Source organism: Hyperolius riggenbachi, chromosome 3, assembly GCF_040937935.1.
Source record: "Hyperolius riggenbachi isolate aHypRig1 chromosome 3, aHypRig1.pri, whole genome shotgun sequence".
Classification (NCBI taxonomy): domain Eukaryota; kingdom Metazoa; phylum Chordata; class Amphibia; order Anura; family Hyperoliidae; genus Hyperolius; species Hyperolius riggenbachi.
Window position 1 is genome coordinate 312,029,119 of NC_090648.1, and position 26,962 is coordinate 312,056,080.

The following is a 26,962-nucleotide window of genomic DNA, read 5'->3' on the forward strand; positions in this document are numbered from 1 at the left end:
CCTTAATTGCCTCCGGTGGCCAGTTAGATGCATCATTCATCACACCCAAATCCCAGAGCAATGTGTGCAGGAATTTGAATCTCAGGAGGTGTACCGAGATCATCTGGACAAGTGACCAAGTGACAAAGTGACCAGTGACAAAGTGACAAAGTGACAAAATGACAAAGTGACAAAATGACAAAGTGAGAAGTGACAAGTGACAAAGTGACAAGTGACAAAATGACAAAGTGACAAGTGACAAAGTGAGAAGTGACAAGTGACAAAATGACAAAGTGACAAGTGACAAAGTGAGAAGTGACAAGTGACAAAGTGACAAGTGACAAAATGACAAAGTGACAAGTGACAAAGTGACCAGTGACAAAGTGACAACTGACAAAGTGACAAAATGACAAAGTGACAAAGTGACCAGTGACAAAGTGACAACTGAGAGGTTGTTCTGGGGAGCTCCACTGCACTCAGTCGCATATGAGGAGAGGTCTCGTCGGGACTGCTGATCCTCCTCAGCTTGCTCAAAGCCTTGAGGGTTCCTGAAGATCCTCTGCTTGGAGTTCGCCGGGGTTCAGCTTGGTGTCGGGGTCGGCGGCGTCCTCCTCACTCCAACGTGGCAGATCTTCTGTTGAAGGAAAAAAAAACAAACATTGTTAAAAGTCCAGTACCGCTTCTGAAGGACTCACCAAGAGATGCAGGAGCGCTTCAATCTAGCGCACCATCGCTCGCTGGGTGATGTCCCTGCCTACGCGCTGGAATTCTACGCTGCACATGCTAGCACGCTTTTGCGCAGTGCCGAGGCGCATTCCAGCAGCTAGTAGCTACCAAGCTTCTGTGGATCTGATTGGGCCACCATGTTGGATCTCTGCCAAGTCCTCCAAAATTTTGAGCAATCCACGTTGCGTGACTGAGCAGTGACAACTCTACAGTCAGCATTACAATACCACTGCTGTGTTTACTGAAGAAATCAATGTTGAAGATGGAAACCGCTGGCATGATGCAAGTGGGGGATTCTGAAGATGAAAACGATCAGCGTGATGATACCAACATCAGGCAACCTGCCTCAGGAAACGCTGGTCCCAGCTATGACAAAGAACAGGACGAGGAACAGCTGGAGTTGGAGCAGGAATTGGATGCCCCCACTGCCGAGGGACAGAGCGGTGCACGTTGGACTTCCACAATTTAGCGGGAAAGGACAGCAGAAGAGGAAGAAAGTGATGCTGGTGACGAATATGGTGCATCACAACAATCACAACGCTTACAAGAACATGAAGATAGAGGAGTCTGGCAGGACTCTCTGGCACACATGGCTCAATTCATGCTAGACTGCATTGAACGCGGCCCGCGCATTATTCACTATTCATTATTATTCATTATTCTGGAATCTGGACAACACCAATTACTGGGTTTATACCCAGTTTATACAAACACAATGTTAAAAAACTGATTGAAGAAAGTGTCAGACAGGTCAAAAATGGAACAATTCCAGCAGGCCCTTGAGGATGGAGACTTTAGAGAGGAGATTGACATCCTCCTCCTTCTCTAGCCAGTTGTACGCCGACAGACTGACTTCAGCAAACCCAGGAGGACCAGGAGGGCAGCAAAGAACACAAGCTGCTGCTAGTGCCCAAAAGGGAATGGTATTGGCAGTGTCCTTGGAGTGGGAACATTTTCTGACACCCATGCAGCAGCCCACAGAACAGCAATCGGGCAGTTCCACGTCCTCCAACACCAATCGCCTAGAGAAGATGGTCAAGGTCCAGGACTACATGTCAGATGGCGTAGCTGTGTTGAACAATCCATCTGCAGACAGAAGGTGAGTGTGACAGGCAGCACAGAAGGACCATGGCAACTCACTCATAGTACCACAGTTTGATAGTGCTGCCCAAAAAATTATATGGATCCGTGGACCCGGGCACTGCAGGCAGTACTGGGAAGTGGGAACGCAGATTTTAGTACCTAAACACACGATACAACATGTTTTCCGGGGTCGGACTCTGAGGCACATACAGATGGTCCCGATCATCATCCTCATCATACAACTCTTCTCCTGAGTCTGACCCACCCACCACCTCTGCCACCCCAACATCCCCAGACACAGACCCCTCATCGTCCTCAACATTAACTTGGGATGCTGGCCTGAGCCCGACCTCCTCCTCCACATCAGGCCCCATCATCTCCTCAATGGCAGCCCTCATTAATCGTTCTGGCGACGGACCGATGGACACAACATTCTCCTCCGGGGAGGGCTGCTGCTGACCACTGGCTGCTGTAGTGGATGTCATAGCTTGCGTGGGGCGTTGGCTGTTGCTGTTGTTGGGAGTGCTGCTCACAGCGGAGGTCTCTGAGGAACTCATGGTGAGCTCATATAGTGGTTGGCGGTGAGTGGAGTATTACTGATCCCAGCAATATACACACTGACTGGCAGAGTACGCAATGCTATATAGTCTGGCTGAGCGGTGTACACAGAGTGGCAGTACACACAATGCTATATAGTCTGGCTGAGCCGTGTACACAGAGTGGCAGTAAACACAATGCTATATATAGCGTGGCTGAGCGAGGTACACAGTGGCAGTACACACAATGCTATATAGTCAGGCTAAGCCGTGTACACAGAGTGTCAGAAAACACAATGCTATATATAGCGTGGCTGAGCGAGGTGCACAGTGGCAGTACACACAATGCTATATAGCCAGGCTAAGCCGTGTACACAGAGTGTCAGAAAACACAATGCTATATATAGCGTGGCTGAGCAAGGTGCACAGTGGCAGTACACACAATGCTATATATAGCGTGGCTGAGCGAGGTGCACAGTGGCAGTACACACAATGCTATATATAGCGTGGCTGAGCGAGGTGCACAGTGGCAGTACACACAATGCTATATTAGTCAGGCTAAGCCGTGTACACAGAGTGTCAGAAAACACAATGCTATATATATAGCGTGGCTGAGCGAGGTGCACAGTGGCAGTACACACAATGCTATATATAGCGTGGCTGAGCGAGGTGCACAGTGGCAGTACACACAATGCTATATATAGCATGGCTGAGCGAGGTGCACAGTGGCAGTACACACAATGCTATATATAGCGTGGCTGAGCGAGGTGCACAGTGGCAGTACACACAATGCTATATTAGTCAGGCTAAGCCGTGTACACAGAGTGTCAGAAAACACAATGCTATATATATAGCGTGGCTGAGCGAGGTGCACAGTGGCAGTACACACAATGCTATATATAGCGTGGCTGAGCGAGGTGCACAGTGGCAGTACACACAATGCTATATATAGCGTGGCTGAGCGAGGTGCACAGTGGCAGTACACACAATGCTATATTAGTCAGGCTAAGCCGTGTACACAGAGTGTCAGAAAACACAATGCTATATATGTAGCGTGGCTGAGCGAGGTACACAGTGGCAGTAAACAATGCTATATATAGTGTGGCTGAGCGAGCGGTGTACTACTGTTCCCAGCAGCGACACACAATGACTGGGGGGGACCCTGGCTAGCGTGGCTGGAGAGCGAACTACCCTGCCTGCCTACCCAAAGCTAAACCCACAGACAAATGGCGGAGATATGACGTGGTTCGGGTATTTATTTACCCGAACCACGTGACCGTTCGGCCAATCAGAGCGCGTTCGGGCCCGAACCAAGTGACCCGTTCGGCCAATCACAGCGCTAGCCGAACGTTCGGGGAACGTTCGGCCATGCGCTCTTAGTTCGGCCATGTGGCCGAACGGTTTGGCCGAGCACCGTCAGGTGTTCGGCCGAACTCGAACATCACCCGAACAGGGTGATGTTCTGCAGAACCCGAACAGTGGCGAACACTGTTCGCCCAACACTAGTGATGATGAGAAAATATGGCCAATTACCTTCTGCCATAATTTCCCTACAGATGAGAATATTCACCAAAATCTATGGGCACGAGCAAACGTGAGATAACATACAGGCATGAGAAAACACATTTTCACACAGATGACAATAGTGTATGCACAAACAATTTTGGGCATGTATTTAATAACATGTTTTCACAAACACATTTAAGTTCTCATTTTTGCAAAAATCTTATCTAAATTTTAATGGTAAATCACTTTGGTAAAAATTCAAGCTCACTCCTGATCACCACTTTTGTGCCCATCAACATATTTATCAAGAGGTGATTCTCAAGAGTTGATCCGTTTGATCACTTCCTTATCATTTGCAAATAGATTCTGGCACTAAAAAATAGAGGAAAGTGGTGTTTGAGTCAAAACACCAATCTAACTTCAACAAGTAAAAAGTAGGGGTTAGTGTGAGAGATCGCGGAAAAGCCGCCGCATGTGCTACTGAGGAGGCCGCTGATTCCGCATCCAGTGCGGCGGTTTGCACGCGGAAGCGTGTGTCTGGTAGCAGGGCAGAACGCGGAAAAGCCGCCGCATGCAACAACAGTAAGGCGGCTGGTTCCGCGTCCAGCGCGGCGGTTTGCACGCAGCAGCGTGTGTCTGGTGTTGCTGAGTCTGTTAGTGCACATAGGCTTAGGAATACACGCGCGCGCGCTGAGAGGCAGAATTCTTATACTAAGCAGGAAGAGTCAGCTGACCACGCCGATCAGCTGACTCCAGAGCAGGATACTATTGGTTGAGCAATTAGGGGTGGTGCTGGAGAGCACTACTCCATATATAGTTTCTGCTGGTCACTTGCAAGTTGTCTGCCGTTACGATCACTACGTGGAAGCACTCAGACCTAGTCAGATCCTTCAGTGTGTTTGAACCAGGTGGACCTGGGAATTCACACTTAGCCAGATTATTTGAATTGTATTCTGTTTATGCTAAAGCTAGTTCCAGGGTGTAGAGACCAAGGACCTCACACCCAGCTTAGGGAACTGTGTTATCATCTGTGTTATACCTTCAGACTAGTTCCAGGGTGTAGAGACCAAGGACCTCACACCCAGCTTAGGGAACTGTACTACCATCTGTGTTATATTTCAGACTAGTTCCAGGGTGCTGAGACCACGGACCTCGCACCCAGTCTAGGGAACTGTATTTTCATATGTGTATACTTCAGACTAATTCCGGGGTGCTGAGACCAAGGACCTCGCACCCAGAATAGGCATTGTTTGTTATATGTTATGACTTACAGCTTTTCCAACTACTCCTCTGTCTTCTGATTCGGTACCTCGCATATCTGATATTCCGTTTCCAGACCCTGCTTGCCTTGGATACCGAATCAGCCTTCTGTCTTTGTACTTTATCTGTCAGTGTGTTGCCGACCAGGCGAGGCCGACCTTGAGAGCTATCTCTCCTGTTAAGAGATAGTCTCCAGACCAGATAGTGACATCCACCGTTAGGTGTCACTCACTCTCTGGCCTTCCCTATCCTTAGCCTGACTCCTCCCCTTGAGGAGCTCCAGGCTGCTCGAAGGTTCCTGTGCTCTCAGAGCAGTGTCTCTTTACTGTCAATGGTCACCTGCTCGGCAGGTGCATTACTCAAAGTATTACTGCTACACCAAACACTCACTTACCTATAGGTGTCCAGAGGTTAGCAATATATCTGTATTATCGGTGATTCTGCAGATCATCAATAATCAGGTATATATCTGCAGTCTTGGTGATACTGCAGATCACCAATAATCAGATTTTCTCTGTGTGCTGACACCAATCGTTACAGTTAGCAGCTGCAAGTCATGAAGTGAAATGTAAAGGTGTGACGTAAATGGAATTTCGTATCAGAACTTTACGGTAGATGACCAAGCTAGAGATCATCTGAGATCATCAGAGGTGAAGTGGTTAAAGTTAAAACAGCTGCTGTTTTGTTTGTTTTGCAGCTGAATGAAGCATTTTACATCACACTTCCATGGCTGCTGTTTAGAATTCAGTATTTAAATTCATCCCATAAATTGACTGAATATAAGACTCCAGGAAAGTTCTATTTACTATTAGTACTACATATTCCATTATCTCATAAGTTTATTTTCAGCTCAGGTTTGTGTTAAATATAAAAAATTATTTGTAAAAAAGTACAGAGAAAGAACTTGCGATTTAATAGCTGATTGGTAGTTCTTTATGAATAGGTCCCATAGTGGTTCTTATTTCAATTTGCAATTTTAAAAAGTACCACATTTTAAATATTTAGGGTCTTGTTTCAAAAAAAAAAAGTCTCCACTTTTTGGTCTCCATTTTGAAATGCAAAACTACACCTTCAGGTTTTGTTCCCTGGCAATCAGCTTTTCAGAAGCAGAGGATTGCAGTAGAGTAATTCCCATCAAGTGGTGATCAGAAGTCCCATTCACTTGCATTAGAAGGTGGCAAATTATTACTTTTGAAACCACTACTTCTTCCCATGTACCATTATTAGCAAAGTGACAAACAAATACGGCTGCACTCCACTTTTTTCCTAGTGGTGATCTCCATGAGTTTGATAGCGGTGACCTCAGTGGTGTCATTATTTGAAGTCACTTTTAGGTACAGAGCCCAGAAGATTACTAAAGTTCATTGAACTACAAGATAAAAATGCCTGTTCACAGAATGAGGATTAAAGAAAAATTATTATTATTATTATTATTATTATTATTATTATATGACAGTTGCCTGTTTTAGTCCTTTTAGTTAGCCAAAAATGGTGTTATCCTTATTCAAAATTTTGTACATTAACTGATGGCTAGCACGGTCCATTGCTCTAAATAACTTGCTCAGTGCTGAAGATTTTCTTTTAGTTTGAGAACTGAATCCCCTAGAGGAAAAAGAAAGAGAAAAAGGCTAAAAAAAAAAAAAAGCGTGAAACTGCATTGCAGTACCTTGATTATATTGGCATTTCTGTGTTCTGCTAGAAAGCTATGAATCTATCTCATGCATTGTTTTCAGACATTTTAGAGACGATATTAAAGCCAAATGCCTACTATATGGAAATGATCAGCACTGTGTATATCTTGGAAAATAAATCTGCGATTTACTATGCACACTTTGGGGTTAGAACACTTGAGAGCTTATGCAATTCAGTAAATATGGGCTGAATTATTACAACGTGTCTGTTTGGCAGCTACAGCTCTTGCCTGGGTATTCTAATAACTTCATATGCATGCTGAAAGGCTAGTGACAGTTGCTAGTGACAGTGGCAGCTGGCATATGAAAGTTACAAGTTCACTTATATTGACAAGCTTATGAATTAGTTGACGTACCTGAATGTCATTACACGGGAGTATAAATAAACAGATGTGTCACCAAGAATGGTAAATGGTATGACCATTGTGTGCCATTCACCGGGGACAAGACTGCAGATCAGGAAAGTCTGGAGCACCTGATGTGCATACTTGCTCCAGGTGAGTAATAAATACTATAACCAAAAACTATAAAAATTAAAGCAAGGCAGATCTCCATATTTCATTCTTTCATTAAATGTATACTCTTATAATTACCAGTTTATCTGTATAGTTGTGGTTACAGCTTCAGGAAGGACCTTGTCCGAAACAGCGTTTGTCGCTGCTATGGCTATCCCTTTGTTATTTTAATCAATAAAAGAGCTATACATCATTGACGTGGTGCTGTGGATTCTTCGTGTTGAATGTGTACAAGCAGCAAATGTAGCAAGGATAGTTCCTCCATGTGCAGCAACTTCCAGTTAATTGGAATTAGGGCAACCGGAAGTCTTATCTAACTGGCATGCCTGAGGGATACTGGGGACTTTGTTTTTGGCGGATTTGAATACTTACCAAGCCTCCAGTGATGTCTAGCAGACTGCTTGCAGCTCCTAGTGGCTCCCGGCACCCATGCATGCAAGTTGGCGTGTGTGATGATTTGCTCAGCTGCCTGTGCAGGCAGGCAGCCTTTTGACCATTGTGTAGGTTTGCATGCTGCAGGACTCTGGAAAGAAGAGCTTCTGTCAGTTTTGCAGCTTGTGCTTGCAGAGGAATTTGCATACGTTGTCATGCAAATTGCCTGGCCACATTCATTGGAGGCGTGTACTATAAGTACTATGTCTTTCCCACAATGCTTGGCTGGTCATAAGGAGTCTTCCTGTGAAACACTCGGGAGAGTGTCAGCCATGCTCTTGGTTTGAAGATCAGCTTAGAGTAATTCCTGGAAACTGTGCTAGGCAGATTCCCTAAGTACAGTTAGGATTGTTTATCTGTTTGTTTGTTCTGTTGCTGTTGTCCTGTCCCAGCGGTGGTCGACAGGAAATGGTTCTGATCTCTGTTCTTAGAGTATAGCTGGTGCAGCGGTTGCTACCAGCTATCTCTTCTGTTCTGTCTCCTGGGATCGCGCTAGCCACATTTTGCTAGCGCTGTGGATCCTTCTGTTCTGTCTCCTCGGATCGCGCTAGCTACTTTTCGCTAGCGCTGTGGATCCTTCTGTCCTGTCTCCTGGGATCGCGCTAGCCACTTTTTGCTAGTGCTGTGGATCCTTCTGTTCTGCTACTCTGTACCTGGATTGCACTCGCTTCTCGCTAGTGCTGTGGATCCTATCTCTCGCTTGTCCCTGTTTTCATGTGTCTGTCTTGTCTGCTACGGACGCTTGCTGGAGGCTCGGTGAGGAAACCGTTAAGCAAGCGTTCGCGTCCTCTGTTTCATGTTTGTTTGTCGATGGTTAGTTAGGCGTGCTTGTCTCTATTGTGCTTATCACGTGGAGACTGCGCATAACCGCGTGCACTGTTGCGAATGAGTGCGGTGTTCGCGGTTAGCTAGCGTTTGTTATTTTCCGTATCTCCTCATTGTATGATTTACTGTGCCTTTGCTACTCTCGTGCTCCACCTTGCTGTAGCCCTGTGTCACGTCTGGCGATCGCACCTCTCGCGATCGCGTTTCTGCTTCGTATCTGCTGTGGTGTGTGCACAGTCGCGGGTTGGCGACTAGTTTTATGCACACACAATCTGTCTCTGTGCTCACTCTCAATCGCTTCTCTTGCGATTACGGTTCTTCCCTTCGTACAATTCCTGTCTGGCGTGTGTGGTAGAGCAGAGGAGCTGTTCCTCTGCACTCCACAGCTCCACCTGCCGTCAGGAATTTCCCTCTGCAGGTGCATTGCACCTACTGCTGGGTTCCTGCAAATTTATACGCGTGTGGAGGAAATCCGCCGTGTCAGCGCACGTCTGGTGCGCTGACCACGGAGACGATTCCACATTCGTTACAGTATGACCAGCCCAACCAAAATTCCCAGGGCAGAGGGAACCTTCGATTTGTTTCAGATGTCATTGCCTGAGACAAAAGCGTATGTGGATCCCATTATAGGTAGGATCGCACGCTATATTAAAGCAGTTAAAAAATCTGTACTCGTTCCTGATCCCCACCCATATGGAGATTATTTAGACACCGGGTTGTTTGAACCACCATTCGCCTCATGGGAAATCAGGGCCTTGGTGGAAGAATTTGATTTTGATTGGAAAACCTTTTGCGATTTTTATATCGCAAAAAGCGCGGATGTCCTGAACGATTGTCTTGACTCTATGTACCTTTTGATTGATTCTGATGAATGTGATGAGTGTGTTGTGGATCTGGTGATGTTTGTATGGCAGACGATTTTGGATGAATTACACACACACCAATCAATTGATCCCAATAAAGAGGTAAAAGTTTCCCGTTCTGTTCCTGCTCCAGTTCCATCTGTAGACTGTGCGCACTATGATTGTTCATCCTTTGTTAAGTGTGCATGGGAACCCCCGTTTGAGAAATGGGAGATCGAGCTCCTGGTCTATGAATTGGAAGGTGATTGGAGATCGTTTTGCAATCATTACCTTTCTAAAAATGAAGCAGTTTTGTATGCGTGCATTGAGTCTGCGTGCACTTTAATCAAGACTGGTGAATGTATCTCTGACTTTGTGACTCCGCTGTTTGACGTGTGGAGAATGATTTTGGATGAACTACATGCGCTTCAATCTGCTAATTCTTGTAAAAACACATTGTCAACGGACGATTGTTCCAATCCTCTGGATTTAAAGAAAGTGAGTTCTGAATGCATTTCCTTTCCCAAAGCTACTGAGTGTTTGAAGCCTGAGTGCAAGTCGTTCAGAGCAGTTGCTTGTGTGGAAGTTGAACCAGTGCGGTCTGATGTCGCCACCGCACGTATGGCTGCTAAAGGTCTGTGTGGTCCTTTGTCTAAGAAAGACAGATATTTTCCCTCAGGTTCTCTGAGATCGTCCATTTATGAACCTACTATGGGGAAAATTCCTAAGTTATGCAACTTTACGAAAATTATTGATGTGTCTAATAAAATTTCTTCTGTTGTTGTCGCTATTTCTTCTGCAAATGAGTCTCTGTCTCACCCTGTGCACACCTGTAAGGGCCCGTTGCCTGATGATAGTTGCTCCAGTGTTTTGGTCCTAGATGCCTTGCAGTCTGCTCCGCAGATTGCGGAGGTTTGCGCTATGGAAGCGTCAGTTTCACAACCTAAAGTGAATTTTGATTCGCAGGTTTTGCGTTCTGACTCCTCGGATTCCACATTGTTAGCCGAATCTAAGAGTGAGACAGCGCTTCGGTTTTGCGAATCTGATGCTGAACCTTCTTTGCCTTATTCAGAGACGCTTTCTCTGAGCCTGCCCTGTACCATGAATAACAATGATGTCCAATCACACTGACATTTGGGAATCCCTTTCTTGCTTTGAAGAAAGTTCTGACTCTCCACCCTGTACTCTGGATGAGTCAATATTGCCTTGTACAATATCTCCTGCCCTGCCCCTAGAGGCTCGTCTAGGTATTGCTGCTATTTTTACCTGTCTTTCTGCAGTTTTGGAGTTGCAAGCTAGTTTGACTGCTACGCAGAATTCTGGGTGCAGCGAGATTAAAGTTAGGGAGTCAGTGTGTGGTCCAGTGAATATTCCTGTACGTTCCACTCATGATGATGAAATTCAGTCTCAGTTTATGGTGGAACCTTCCCTGGGACATCTGCCCTGTTCACAAAATAAAGTTCCAGTTTTGCCCTGTAACATGGATAGTACAGAATCCTTCTTAGAAAACTTGAAAAATTATGTTCCTGAGGTCTTGTTTGATGTTCTGGAGGTCTCCGAGTTCCTCCCAAAGGGTGCAGAACTTGTAGCAGATGTCTCCTGCCCCCCAAGTCCTTCTGAGGTGTTGCCCTCTTCCGTAGGCATTGCTGCCTTGCTGGCTACCTTTTCAGCTCTGGTGGAACTTCAGTCATATGTAGTCAATGATGATATTGCAGTCACAGAAATTTCCGAATTTGAATCCGAGTCTTCTTTTGAAAGTCCAGTGCTTGAGACCATTGCTCGTGATGATTATCTGCCCGGTCCTGGTTTTGGTTTCCTCGTGTCGGACTCTGAGGTTGGCAGTTCCCCAACATGTCCTGGGGTTTCTCCTGTGCTGGTGTACCCAAATGTGCTCTGTGACCCAGAAAGCCCAAGTGTGCCTCGGTTACCAGCATACTCAGATTCTTCCTCGGTGGAGACATGTTCTGATTTAGCCTGCCTGCTTGCATGCCCAGAAGTGGTCCCTGAAAGTGTTGATCTTGATGGGTGTCCTCGTAATTCTGAGTCTGGAATTGTCATTGGTTCCATAGGGGTTCTTGATAGTTTGCCATGTGAGCCTGGTGATTGTTCTGCCCTTTTAGGATCTCTGTGGAGGTTCAAAAGGTTCTGGGAGATTCCGGGAGAAGTTTTGCTTGGTACCCTGAATACAATCAACAGCGGCTTTTGTTTTGAAAGAGACACTTCGAACAGGTTTTGTGGCAGATTTGGTATTTTCGGACGCTCCTTGGAAGGTGGTGGGTATTGTCTGGAGGGTGTCGATGGCTTCTTCTCTGGTATCCACAGTCCTGATGGGTGTTACGCTGAGACTTGTAGTGCTGATGGGCATGTTTCGGTGGCTTCTGTTTCCGATTAGGTCGGTTTCGGGTGGACTGACTCTGGAATTGGACCTTGTCGGGCTGCCCCGACCTTCATGAGTCTTCAGTTTGAGTCTGTTGCTAATAGCAGTTTTGAGGGTCGTCTGGAATTCAACCCTGGAGGGGGGGGGGGGGGGTACTGTGATGATTTGCTCAGCTGCCTGTGCAGGCAGGCAGCCTTTTGACCATTGTGTAGGTTTGCATGCTGCAGGACTCTGGAAAGAAGAGCTTCTGTCAGTTTTGCAGCTTGTGCTTGCAGAGGAATTTGCATACGTTGTCATGCAAATTGCCTGGCCACATTCATTGGAGGCGTGTACTATAAGTACTATGTCTTTCCCACAATGCTTGGCTGGTCATAAGGAGTCTTCCTGTGAAACACTCGGGAGAGTGTCAGCCATGCTCTTGGTTTGAAGATCAGCTTAGAGTAATTTTCTGGAAACTGTGCTAGGCAGATTCCCTAAGTACAGTTAGGATTGTTTATCTGTTTGTTTGTTCTGTTGCTGTTGTCCTGTCCCAGCGGTGGTCGACAGGAAATGGTTCTGATCTCTGTTCTTGGAGTATAGCTGGTGCAGCGGTTGCTACCAGCTATCTCTTCTGTCCTGTCTCCTGGGATCGCGCTAGCCACTTTTTGCTAGTGCTGTGGATCCTTCTGTTCTGCTACTCTGTACCTGGATCGCACTCGCTTCTCGCTAGTGCTGTGGATCCTATCTCTCGCGTGTCCCTGTTTTCATGTGTCTGTCTTGTCTGCTACGGACGCTTGCTGGAGGCTCGGTGAGGTAACCATTAAGCAAGCGTTCGCGTCCTCTGTTTCATGTTTGTCTGTCGATGGTTAGTTAGGCGTGCTTGTCTCTATTGTGCTTATCACGTGGAGACCGTGCATAACCGCGTGCACTGTTGCGAATGAGTGCGGTGTTCGCAGTTAGCTAGCGTTTGTTATTTTCCGTATCTCCTCATTGTATGATTTACTGTGCCTTTGCTACTCTCGTGCTCCACCTTGCTGTAGCCTTGTGTCATGTCTGGCGATCGCACCTCTCGCGATCGCGTTCCTGCTTCGTATCTGCTGTGGTGTGTGCACAGTCGCGGGTTGGTGACTAGTTTTATGCACACACACACAATCCGTCTCTGTGCTCACTCTCAATCGCTTCTCTTGCGATTACGGTTCTTCCCTTCGTACAATTCCTGTCTGGCGTGTGTGGTAGAGCAGAGGAGCTGTTCCTCTGCACTCCACCTGCCGTCAGGAATTTTCCTCTGCAGGTGCATTGCACCTACTGCTGGGTTCCTGCAAATTTATACGCTTGTGGAGGAAATCCGCCGTGTCAGCGCACGTCTGGTGCGCTGACCATGGAGACGATTCCACATTCGTTACAGCGTGTCACCTGACCCAATGCATGCATGGGGAAAGCTGGAAAGCCGCTAGGTGCTGCTAGGAGCTGCAAGAAGGCTGCTAGATGTGGCTGGAGGCTTGGTAAGTATTTAGGGGTGGAGATTTGTGCTTTTTAGGGTGGTTGTTCAAGCAACCGGCAAGCGCATGTATCCGGCATCAGGCGATCCCTGCTGATGCCAAATTCTAAGGACTGTGCTGTATAAATAGAAATTTTATTCATGTAGTGCTAGTACTACACTACTGTTACTTTTGCTATACTGTGTTTTGCAGTGACCCTTTTTTTGAGTGATGTTAGTACGTTATAGAACAAACATTTGTGATTAATCATTGTTTATCCTTATTCATTCTTCTCTTTACAGGTAAAATGTGACCATTACTGGCCTTTCGACCAAGACTCTTTATATTATGGGGACCTCATCGTCCAGATGCTGTCAGAGTCTGTGCTACCTGAATGGACCATAAGAGAATTCAAGATCTGCAGTGTAAGAAGTTTCTGAGATTAAATAGGGTGCAAGTTTCCACTGCTTCTTCTCAGTCTCATTAATCAAGCACACAAAATCAATGCCAGAATATACGATATATAATTCTTATTTTTCAATACCTTTCAGTCATCTATCAAGATGATGTGTGCATTTGGCTCTTGGAAAGGAGGGCCCAATATTTAGTAAAAGGTCAGAACACTTCTTTTCTGAAATTTGGAATCCTCTCTAGGACTCACTAAAAAGGCTGAGCGATGGGGCGGCTGCCATGTCTGTGCTGTGACATTTATATATGACAGCACAAATTGCAGCTAAAAGAAAATGATGGCTGAGAAGTACACAGCTGCTCTATGAAGTGATAAAAAGCAGTATTCAAAGATAAGCAGTTGTGCAAGGATGTCATTTTTACTGTTCATGGAGAATGTTTTAAGTAATGTAGACTATCATACAGTGATTTGTTATTTACTTGGAGCAGAACTCTAGATCCAAAAATTAAATGCCCACCTTCCCAGGACTGCCAATATTGCCCGGTCCTCTACTTCTTTACTAACCAGATGTCTACATGTTAAAGTGACTGAATCTTTAAAGACAGCCACTACATCTGACCTCTTTTGATAATAGGCAGTATGGGAAGGTAAAGGGTGCATCTTTCAATTAACAGAACCTTCTTACTGTTTGCATTATTCCGGTGATCAGAAGCAGTGGGAGGGGAAATTGTTACAATGCAGCACACACTAGACCCATACACTGGCAAAGTAAATAAAATAAGGGCTGGGGACCATTGTGAACCTATTGGGGAGGTACCTATTTTGTTCCTTGCAGGTGCAGAGTTGTGCATCATAGCAGAATTTTCCTTAATGATGCTATACATAATACGCTGACATTCTGAAACTATACAGGTTTTTTAGTGTAAGAATTATTACTTTAGGCCCTGCAGTTTTAAGTTGAAACATCTGTTTTAGAGCTGCAGATATGTAGGAATCCATAACAATATAACAACACCTCTGCACTGACTTCCTGTTCAGGAAGTGAGTTCGTGAAGTTCCACTTCCTGTGAAGTACAGGTCTGTGGTAGGTTGTCTACAGCAGCATAGTAACTGACACAAGCTTATCCCTTGTTCACAAAAGAGAATATAAATGAGGTGTGAAGCTAAAGAAACAGGTGTATCTCTCGCTTGTCACTCCACTTTACCACCACTTTCAGCTGGGAAATATAGTGTGCACACTATTGTTCTTTCTACTTTGAGAGTCACGTGGTCACTCCTGATTGACCAACCCACCAACTAAATCTACAGCGTACAGGAAGCTAGCAGTTCTGCAGTTCCATGTTAGCAAAAGCAGACATACAGTACAAAAATACATACAGTACTACGGTTAAATGAGCAATTCAAGTTAAATCTAATATATCATATTGGACAGTACCAATAAAAAAAAAGCTATTAAAACCTTTTCTGGAAATGGCATTTGCAAAACATTAGTAACTATGTTCAAAACATAATAATGCAAATGTTATGCATATTCACTAACAAATAGTTTGTAAGAGATTTTCCCTCGTAGTAGTGTTACCATTAACAGGAAGTGAGTGAATCTCTCCAATGGTAGCACAAGCAGCAATAAAAACCTGATAAGGTTATAATGTCTTATTCACAGAACTGAAAATGATTTTTATTACTGTGTTGCCATTATAAAGGTGTACTAACTTCCTTTCATGTTACCGGCAAAAGGTAATGAAGGTTATCAGTAAAGTAAACAGCGAAACACACAAGAAAAAGCTTTTATGTGCAACATAAACATTTGTAATATTGTAGTGCGTGAAATCTGATACCAGAATAATTTCATATAACTCTGCTTCAATATTACTGCATGTCAGACTGCAGAGATTCACCTATGCCAGTGATCTGCAAACTTGAGTCTCCAGCTGTTAAGAAACTATAAGTCCCACAATGCATTGCAGGAGTCTGACAGCCACAGTCATAATTCATAAAGGCAAATGCATTGTGGAACTTGTAGTTTCTTAACAGCTGAAGAGCCAAGTTTGCAGATCACTGACCTAAGCAAATCCTATCCAAAGACATTACAAATGTAGCTAAAATCTACACACAATGAATTACAGCTTTTGCCTCTGATATGTAAAATAAAAAGTAGGAAAATGTTTACGCAGCTGCTTAGACATTATTTGTACATTGTCATTTTAGAACACTTGGTTTGATAATGTTCCTTTAACAAACAGTTCTGGCTGCCAGTTCTGCTTTAATCATCATTTTGCTAGGTATTCAGGTATAGTAAAAAAAAAAACAGGGTGTTAAATCTGAAAATAATCTAATAAAAAAAGTTTATTTTGTAAGCATTTCAATACAGCTCATTTGTGAGAGTACCTGAATTGATTCTTTTAAATTATATTTTTATGCCTATATCTATATCTATCAAAACAGTATTTATGATTACTAGTCTTTTACATTTTGTTTTTTTTGCATAAGAAACCCTCTAAAGTACAGAAGTCATTCATTGACATATGTTACAAAGTTCTCTCTGTACCTGCAGGAAGATCAGCTGGATGCTGCCAGACTGGTCCGTCATTTCCATTACACAGTTTGGCCTGATCACGGAGTCCCGGAAACCACTCAGTCTTTGATTCAGTTTGTGAGAACAGTCAGAGACTATATAAACAGGACGCCAGGAACTGGTCCTACCGCTGTTCATTGCAGGTATGGCTGAAACTTTTTAAATTATTAAACAACTGTTGCTTTATTTGGTTATTTTTTATTTATACAATGCTGACCTTTTCCGCAGCACTTTACAGAATATTATGTTTTGTCACTAACTGTCCCTTACAGTCGCTCATAATTTATAACTGCCATAGTCATATGTCCCTCATACACTTAAAGGACCACTATCGTGAAAAACTGTAAACTTTAAAATACATGTAAACACATAAAAATAAGAATCCTTTTTATTCCAAATTAACTACTTGCTGCATGCAGTATATTCACGGCCCTGCAAAATTGACAGGATGCACCAGGGCCGTGAATACAAGTCTGCAGCAGCATGCAGCCGATGCTCGCTCCCGTTAGCCCGTGCGCGCCGCCGCTACCACCGCTTAGAGGGGAAGTTATTGAACGGAACCACAGGTACGTTACTTTTGGTACTGAACTTTTTAAAAATGTATGTCAAGGCGGTATATTACTATTAATTTTTAATTTATGGGCTTGTAATTAATGATGGACGCAAACTTGAGAAAATGCACCTTTATTTCCAAATAAAATATTGGCACCATACATTGTACTAGGGAACTTTCTTAAAAGTTGCAATAACCAGGACAAACGGGCAAATAAAATGTGTGGCTTTTATCCACAGTAGGACGTTTTATTTTAACACTATAATGGCCAAAAACTGAAAAATAATGCATTTTTTGAATTTTTTTCTTATTATTCATGTTAAAATGCATTTAGGATAAAATAATTCTTGGCATACTGTACCTCCCAAAAAAAGGCTAATTGGTGGCGAGAAAAACAAGATATAGATCATTACGCTGTGATTAGTAGTAACTAAGTTATAGGCGAAAGAAAGAGAGGAGCGCTGACAGGTGAAAATTGCTCTGGTCCACAAGGGGAAAAAAATCAAGTGGTTAAAATGTGCCGTAAATGACTTTTCTACCATATTGCTGTCACTTACTGTAGGTAAGAGAAATTTGACAGAACCAACAGGTTTAGGATTACCCCATCTCCTCATAGGGGATTCTCAGCATGGTCTTTGATCTTCATGTCACATGACAGCTGAGTTCACTTCCTCCAGGTACAGCGATCGGCTCGGGACCGTGGTACACTGCGGCCCATCATAGTTACAGGGCCACAGATGCAACATAGATTCTATTTACTGTGGCTGGTTAAAGGAAAGTCAGAAATGTATGTTGCCAATATACTAAGAGCCTGACGTTCCTCTCCTTAAATCATCTGCAGTGTGCGCTATGGCCTGCAGAGCCTTTACTGCACAATGGCAACTTCTCCCAGAACCACACTGGCAGGGATCTTACTTGGTGCCTGAGTGTCAGTGATGTCTTTAGAACTGAACTTCAAACTGAACATAGGTACTTTCAACAAAAAATAGAAATCAATCCCAAACTGAAGCAACAATAAAGTATATATTGCTTAACATTATTGATCACATCCTCATTTAAAGACATTTAACCTTACTTAAATATAGGTATGCTAACAATTTAATATCCTGAAAGCAACATACATGGTATTGAAGTATGGTAAATAGTGAATGCCAGTTGCTGGAGGCGTCAGACTGGAGGACAATCACATAGCAGTTGATTTGTCTGTGAGTGTCATTGTGTCTTCATCAATATACTGTGTCTGACATCTGTCATTAAAACGGTGGCCTGACATATAAATGAACTGTACAAAGATGAAAGGAGCTGACAAGGAATCTTCAAGAGAAATGACTTGCAGGTTTCTCAGCTCAGCCTCCTTATTGAAACTTCTGTTAACACTTACTACACAGAACACATACGAAATCAACTTTTGTTGAAAGAAAACAATTCAGGGCCACTATATGAATTTTGCAATAGTGCTCATATTGGTTAGAATCACTTTTGGGGTTCTACTGCATTGAGTCCCCACTAAAACTGAACAAAGCAATTCCCTCCTCTTCCTGCCAAATTCTGCTATGAAAGTGTTACTTACATGGGGCTACTCCCAGCCCCTACAAGTGTTTGTGTCATTTGCTGCAGTTCTGCTGTGGTTCAGTTTCTGCTTTTCCCCTGCGTAATGTTGAGCAACCCATCCTGCTTCTGCGCATGCAACAAATTGATTTTTTCGTGCATTTACTAATAAATTTATGAAATCAAAGGTTAACTAGGACTTTAAAGCAGTATTGTCACCATAAAAATCAAATTTCAACAGCAACTGGTCTGAGTGTATTAAGTGATAAAGATGCTAGTCCTGCATTCAAAACTTGCAAAACTGTTTCTGCTGTTATGATTTGTAGTTATCACATACTTTAGAAGCACTGGCCCTAGTGCCAAAGAGTTGAATGCTGGGAGTTCTTTTTATCTATAATATATTCCTCCTCTTCCATTTATTTCTCTGCCTAGCTGCTTATCAGAAACACGCTCTGATTACTTGTGTTTACAAGCAAGCCTGAGGTGACTCAGTGATTGAATGTGTAAATAAAAAGACAGTTCAGTTGTTAGTATACACCTCAGTGGGAGTGTCCGAAAACTCTGGGAGGAGGGCAGCTAATGAATACACAATTAGCAAGAGAAGGGAGGGGGGAAAACAAGAGTCAGGGAGGATATGATGTCAGCATTAGCTTGGCAATATGGCCACTGCCTAGAATAGGATTTTCTGCTTTTCCTTTATAAAATTCACAGGAATCATTACGTGGATAGCACAATACATCTGTTATGTAAGTAGAAGTAGTATTTATTTACTTATATATGTGTTTTTTTATTTCTAGGTTAGCATGGGTGTCGCTTGTTCTTTAAGCATTGTCCTGTTCTGCAAAGTAAAACATCTCATAGCATGTTGCATAGAGGTGCATTGCATGTATACTATAAGAGCTTATTATACTACACAAATGTAATTGATTCCAGAGTTTCTTGCATCCATAAGTACTATTCTAAGTGAGGTCTCATGTTTATTCCTATGTTTACAGTGCTGGTGTTGGCAGAACAGGGACATTTATTGCTCTGGACAGGCTTCTTCAGCAAGTGGATACAAAAGATTCAGTGGACATTTATGGAGCAGTGTATGATCTCCGGCTTCACCGTGTTCATATGGTGCAGACAGAGGTAAGCACAACAGATCATAGGAAGGCGTCATGTGCAAAATATATACAAACTGTAGAAAGAGCTTCCTCTATTATTTCTTATCTCCCAGTGCACTCTGGGACACCAACCGTTGTTTCTGTTCACTTGGGAACCACACAACAAAACATTCCATAGTGATGCACCTTGCCAGCACTGAAGATGTTGCTACATGTAATAAACTTAAAGAGAAACTTCAGCCTAAACAAACATACTGTCATTAAGTTACGTTAGTTATGTTAATTGAAATAGCTAAGTAATATGATCTCTTACCTACCCTGTTTTAAAAGAAAAGGCAAATGTTTGTGATTTCATGGGGGCAGCCATCTTTTTGGTTGAAAGGAAGTGACAGGGAGCACAAGACACGGTTCAGTCTGTCTTGTGTCTTCCTGATAACCCGTCCCAGCTGCACACGCTAGGCTTCAAATCTCAAATTCAAAATAAATTTTCAAAAATTGCGCCAAAACCGCAGAACGAGAACCACATCTTCAATAATCCCATTATGCTTTGCAAAGCATTAGGGGAATAATGCCCAGGCAGTTTTCTTCTGTGCAGATAAAAATGAGGTTTGGGTAAGAAAAATAAAGTTCTGATGCTGTGAAACTGTTATAGAAACACCAAGCCTTTTCAGTGCTGCTGAGTAGATTTTTAGTCTGGAGGTTCACTTTGAGAATGTAAATCAGATTTAAGCTCAGCACACACCATACAATCTTGGTTGTACAGATTTACCAAATCTATGTAGTATAAGGGCCAACAGATTGAAAATACCTTGAATGATTGATTGGATAAGCTCTTATACTACATGAAAGTGGTAAGATTGAACAACCAAGATTGAATGGTGTGTGTTGAGCCTGAGAGCTGTGGCCCAGTAAGAGGGCATTTGAGCATGTTTGCCGATCGCTGGTGATCAGCAAAGCGCTACGGCAGTGGAAACCAGTGTTGGTGATTCCACTACATAAGTGGCAAACGCGCTGCATGCAGAATTTTTGGGCAAATTCAATTGAGGGAAGGCAGGCAATTCTTCAAATCACTCAGAAAATTGCTACTCCAATTGCAAATGCTAGCCAGGCCTAAGGAAAGATCTTACAGTGGGCAAACAGTGACTAAATAAGTTATAAAGTGTTATTGAAAAAAAAAACAAGCAATTGTATTCATAAAGTTATATTGAGTAAAGTTCTGCTGTACAGGAAGTATGTCTCTAAGATTCCCATTGGTCTATGCATGTGTGCCGTGATGCACCGCACTCCGTCGTCTAGACTTTCATTACCCTAAAGCACCGTGCCTTAAGTGCAATGTTTGTGGTAACACACTACAGCCCTGGCAGGAGATCAGATACTTCCGGCGCACCGCAATAAGATTGCAATAGGTGTGAAAGTCTTCATAGACTTTGCTTTTGCGGGCCCTTGCAGCAAAATAGGGTAACATACTGCAGGTTTCACCTGCTGGTGTAAAAGTGCCCTTAGCGTTTTAAGGAAGTAGATAACTGTTATCCTAGTTCTCTTCATCACACTTCCAGAATGCTATGCTATTGCCCTATATTACAGAAATAATATACACCATTTTGTAGCAGTATACAGTATTACCTTTTCGTAATCCATGTTGTCTGCATAATTGCTGAGCAGCCTAGTCATGTGCTATTGGCAGATTTATAGCACAAAGAATTCTGTATCAACACTTGGCATTTAGCTGTTCCTTCATTTTTTTCCTCTGCATAAACATCCATCTTTACCCATAGGATCATTTCCTAGAAAAATGGATAGACACTCTGTACTTATCACCATACACTGCAGTTTTCTGAAATAGCAGATGTCTTACCTGAACTATCACAAGATTTCATCCTGCCCAGTCTACAAACACCCCCAATCCAGCCTCACTCTAAAACTCAGACACTATTTATTGGTGTGACGTCTTGTCACTTCCTGAAAATTCTCCCTAATTGAATCACAAACATCAATTAAACCTTGGAAGAGTGTCTAAATCCTTATCGCACAATTCAAATATTTTTTTCCTTGGCTTAAAAGTAAATCTGTGAGGAAAAAAAGTTAGATAACTACCCAGGGCTGGCTCTAGACTTTTTTTGCTGCCAGAGGCAAACTTGTCAGGATGTGCCCCCCCGCAAATGGAATGATCGCACAGCAATTTGCACCGCACGTTATAGCTGCGGTGCGCCCCACAAAAAGACACCCTCAGTATAGGTAGGTAGACAGGTATAGGTGCCCCCAGTATTGGTAGCCAGGTACAGTTGCCCCAGTATATGTTAGCTAGGTACAGTTGCCCCCAGCATAGGTTGGCCAGGCACTTCCTGTTTCTTCCTGGTGCTGTCCCCAGACTTCTGCCGCCTGAGGAAGCCGCCTCAATTGGCATCATGGGCGGACCGGGCCTGTAACTACCTCAGTAGAGGGAAGCCTCTGGATGATGCAGAGGCTTCTCGGATTCTCCTGCACAACACTGCTGCTCTCCAGGACCCTCTACTTCTTCTCCGATGCCCTCCCATCCGTGCAGGGGCGTAACTACAAATCATGGGGTACCCCAGCAAAACATTGATGGGGCCCATTAATGTTTACAACCCTTCCCTTGCTTCTTCTTGGTGACCCTCACAACCTGGGGGCCCATCTTACAAGGTCATAAAACAAGTGTGGTCATCAGGATCTTCACACCTATAACATGTGTTGTCACAAAAACACCCAATCTGAGTATCAGAGAAAAGGAAGGTTAGTAGTTGGGGCTCCTCACACCTCTGCCCCCCCCCCCGCAGGGGCTGTCCCACTCTAGTTACGCCCCTGTGTCCGTGCATGGGTGGGACCGCACTGTGCAGGCACAATCATGGCCTATGCAGTACCATAGAGTTGCCTGTGCATGGAGTAAAAGGCCATGCGTGAGTGTCTCCGTGCAGCTGCATGTACAAGGCTTCAATAAGCCCTTGTGGAATATGTACGGAGGGTCTCAACCCTGGAAAGGTAGGGATGACGAGGATGGGGGAAGCCTTTGGATTACTCAGAGGCTACCGTCTACTGAGGTAAGTATGTAACTTTTGCTTGTTTTGGTTTACTCACTGGTACACTTTAATAATGATAGACAATGTCATTAGACTCACAGATATATTGATAATAATCATTAAGGTAAGTTGTATCTAAGCATGAAAGCATTCATGTTAAAAGTATTGGAATTGGTTTATGATGTAACCCAAGTGTTTGTGCTTTATTTTCTGCATACTGAAACACTGGTTTACTGGTAAAGTCTTACATGAATTGTGGCAGAGACAACATTTAATGGGCTCAGTTAACCTCCTTAGCGGTATGGCTGACACTGTGTCGGGCATACCGCTGCAGAGGTTTTACTGCCCATCGGGACCCGCCGGAATGAATTTATTTCTTTTAGTATGTCATTTAGATAATAGCTAGCACTAGGCTAGCTAGTATTGTGTGCCGGCACCCCCGATCGCCCGCTGGAAACATTACCATGCCGGGATCCAGCGATCGAGCAGTCTCCAGCTCAGCTCCAGTCCTCACTATGGGGAGGATCGGGACTGCGCATGATGTCAGTGACATCATGACGTCATGTACGATCCTCCCCATAGTGAAGACTGGAACTGAGCGGGTAGGCTGCTCGATCGCTGGATCCCGGCATGGTAATGTATCCAGCAGGCAATCGGGGGGCTTTGTGAGGTGCCGGCAAACAATACTAGCTAACCTAGTGGTAGCTAGTATGAAAATGACACATTTAAATTAATAAATAAGGGCGGGGGAGCACGGACAATGCAAAATCTTCTGAGCATCGTAACGCTGAGGAGGTTACAAGCACAACTAAAATGAACAGCTCTCTCCATTCTGTTTACCTGCATGTTACAGGAAAGTCCCAGGTGTCACAATGTATTTCAGTAGCTGCAGAACAGAGACACAGCTGTACACATGCCTGGGGGACATTAGCAGTCCGGGTCAGCAGCAGCTTCTGCATGCTGCCAAAACAGAAGGAAACAAATCATTCTACCTACTGCACTGTGTAAGCTTTCTGTATGATCTTTATGTTTATATAGGCACACACAAACACACACACACGTACAAACTCATACATACTGTACATGCACACACATGTGCACACTTATACACACAAACACATACACCACACACACAAAAACATAAACACAGATGTACACAGATACATGCATACACACTCACACATACGCACACATGTATGACATGTATGACATGAAAACACACACATGCTCATATATATATATATATATATATATATATATATATATATATATATATATATATATATATATATATATATATATATATATATTGAATGTTATTTTCAAATTATTATGAATTAAAAGCATCTATCAATGTAGTCAGTGTACATCAGAACACTCTTATACTTTCTGCGATTCTCACACTACTAGAACAGAATATTTTGCATATAATCAAAAACTGATCATATAATTGCATATACTCAAAAGCTATTGTAGATTTGAACTCAAAATTGATTGTAACAGAAAACTGAAATGACAGCCATCATGAGTTCTTCCCTTATTTCTCTAAATTGCCCAAGAGACTAGTGCCTCATACACCCGCACGGGGACTGTTACCCAGGAGGGAGCAAGACATGACCCTTTGGGCCACAGTGTGGGTCCGGGGCTGTTACAGATGCATTCTGTTGCTATGGAGGGATCAGGTCGAGCAGGCACCACCAATGTAATTAAAGCTTCTTTATTGATCACATCAGGTTAAAAGCAGCAATACAACGACAGACTGCTGTTTCGAGCATCCTAGCTCTTTGTCCAGTTGAAAAGACTGAGTCTTTTCAACTTGACAAAGAGCTAGGATGCTCGAAACAGCCGTCTGTTGTTGTATTGTTGCTTTTAACCTGATGTGATCAATAAAGAAGCTTTAATTACATTGGTGGTGCCTGCTCGACCTGATTCCTGAACGTAACAGCTCCAGTGGTGTGGAATGCTGTTGGCCTGGGCACACCTTCTCCTGTTCATGGGTGCTGTCCCACGCTCCCTTATTGTTCTTTATTGCTATAGAGGGGTGAGGAGGGCTGGCAGAGCAGCACAGAGCAGGTGGGGTGAGTGTGAAGAACAATGCCCTTGGCCAGAGCTCAGCCGAGTCAATCCACCAGACAACACATAACTTTCTGTACTGGGGCCCAGAGAGATTTCAATAAACATTTTTCTTAAAGAATCCCTGAACTGAGAGGGATATTGAAGCTGCCATATTTTTTCCATTTAAAAAAGTTGCCTGGCATTTCTGCTGGTCTCTTTGGCTGCAGTAGTGTCTAAATCACCCACCTGAAACAAGCATACAGCTAATCCTGTCAGAATTCAGTCAGAAACATCTGAGATACTGTATATGTCTGTTATGGTTAAAAGTTTTAGAGGCAGAAGATCAACAGAACAGCCCTGGTAAAGTGAAAGAAATATGAAAAAGAAAAAGTAAAAGGAAAGAAATATGTCAGCTCAAAGTCCCCAACAGTCCCAATTTCGTCGGGACTGTCCCTTTTTGGGGGGGCCCTCCCGCCATCCCGCGCTGCCCCCCTTCTGTCCCGGCCGCTGGGCAGAGAGGGGAAAAAACCTGATCGAGGCACCAGCCCTGGGGATGCATATGCGGGATGGACGACCGCCGCCATTTCTCCCTCCATTCTAATGTGCCCCCCAGTGTCATCCCCCCCCCCGCCTGGAGAGTTAAATGCGCAGCGGAGCGGGCTGTCATTTAATCTTACTATCGCCGTGCGTTTCAGCTGGTCTTCTCGGCTTCCTGCTTCCTGTGACGTCACAGGAAGCAGGAAGCCGAGAAGACCAGCTGAAACGCATGGCAATGGTAAGATTAAATGACAGCCCACTCCGCTGCGCATTTAACTCTGCAGGCGGGGGGGGGGGGGGGGCGACACTGGGGGGCACATTAGAATGGAGGGAGGGAGAAATGGCGGCGGTCGTCCATCCCGCATATGCATCCCCAGGGCTGGTGCCTTGATCAGGTTTTTTCTCGCCTCCTCCCCACCCACAGACACCCTCAGGCTCCCCTCCCCCCTCCTTTCGGGAGTAAAAGGGAGTCATATTAATATTAATAATATTAATTAAAATAAAAATATAAAAAAATGTGGTGGGCGTGACTAGGAGGTGTTGGGGGGGTGGTTAGGGGTGTGGCCTAAGTGTCCCGTTTTCTGTAGTTAAAATGTTGGGAGGTATGTCCATATCACTCTCGCTTCAGGTGTGCTTTAAACAAATCTGTAGCAAAAAAAAAATTCTAATACATACTCATGGAGAGGGATGGCTCTGAGTCCTATTGAGCCTTCCCTGTCCCCTCTCTACCCCCTTGTCCCAGTGCTGTCTCCTGGTGAAGTTCTGGTGCCTCTGGGAGCCCTTGGAAGTTCCCAAGCTGCTGTCTTCAGGAGCACTCTGAGGGCCATATGCAATTCACTTTTTCACCTGAGTTTTCTCCTAGGTGATATCTTTAAACGTGTCAATAAAACACTTTTAAGCCACCAGAAAGCAAGAAAATGCTCAAAATAATAAATATAGTACTATTTCACCTACTTTTTGGTACTTTTTTAGTTGAAAAGAGCTGAAAAGTAATTTCAAATCAAAGATCAAATATTATCTCCTGGGAGAAAAGTCAGATGAAAAAGTGAATTGCATATGGCTCTGGGTCTCAACTGCTCCCAAAGCCTTCCCACGGTCTGCAAAGGTGTATTTGACCTGTTGATCAAATATGCAGAACAAGGTTGACCACGCTGGAATAAGGGGACTGGGAGGGTGCAGGGAATGCTCAATAGCATCCAGAGCCTTCCCTCTCTATAGGTAAGTAACAGATTTTCTTGTTTTCAGATTTACTCTAACTTCTAACCCAAAAGGAATAACAATCACCCCTGCGACCCCTGCCATTGCAGGGGGGCTCAGAGGCTTAGGGGGTCCCTGCTTCTCCCTATCCCTAACCGGCCAATTAGCAAAAAAAAAAAAAAAACTCCCCGTTTGCTCCCAAAAACCACCCCTGCCACCTCCTCCCGCCATGCAGAGTGGCGAGTAGCAGAAGTGTCTGTGATTTTTTTTCCTGCTTCCAGACGCTGCTTCACAGCAGAACACTCTCTACTGCCATTTGCTGGCTTCCAATCATGTGACCCTCATGGGGTTTGGGGACCAAGGGGGCCGCATACTATCATTTTTGCAGGGGGGGGGGGGGCCCTATGCAGTCTAGTTACGCCACTGTTCTAACCCCATCTGGAATTCATTCCCTTATAGGACAAATATTAGCAGTGTAAAGTACTGTGATAAACATTGCATGTACATTGTCTGGGAAATAAAGATGCCTACCAGAGACGTTGTGCAGCCTGTGTACTAGACCACAATTAATTGGGCTGTGTAACTCCTGAGCCAAGAGTAATTATCCGCTAGATTTCTTTCACAATGAGAAAAACACCACCGTTGTTCAATTTATTTCTGTAAGTTTTCTGATTCTCTTTCTTCCTGTGAAACTCCGTAAAACTTTCCTAATATCGCT

The 26,962-nt window shown here is 44.0% G+C and overlaps 1 protein-coding gene across 2 annotated transcripts in view; it reads left to right on the forward strand.

Moving 5' to 3' along the window:
• LOC137563769 (receptor-type tyrosine-protein phosphatase beta-like) overlaps nt 1-26,962 on the forward strand; it is a 120,483-nt gene that overhangs the window by 84,899 nt on the left and 8,622 nt on the right. For both annotated transcript variants that reach the window (XM_068276680.1, XM_068276681.1), the window contains 3 exons: nt 13,532-13,654; nt 16,193-16,356; nt 19,310-19,445. In XM_068276680.1, the coding sequence (XP_068132781.1) occupies nt 13,532-13,654; nt 16,193-16,356; nt 19,310-19,445 (423 nt within the window). The remainder of the gene's footprint in view (nt 1-13,531; nt 13,655-16,192; nt 16,357-19,309; nt 19,446-26,962) is intronic.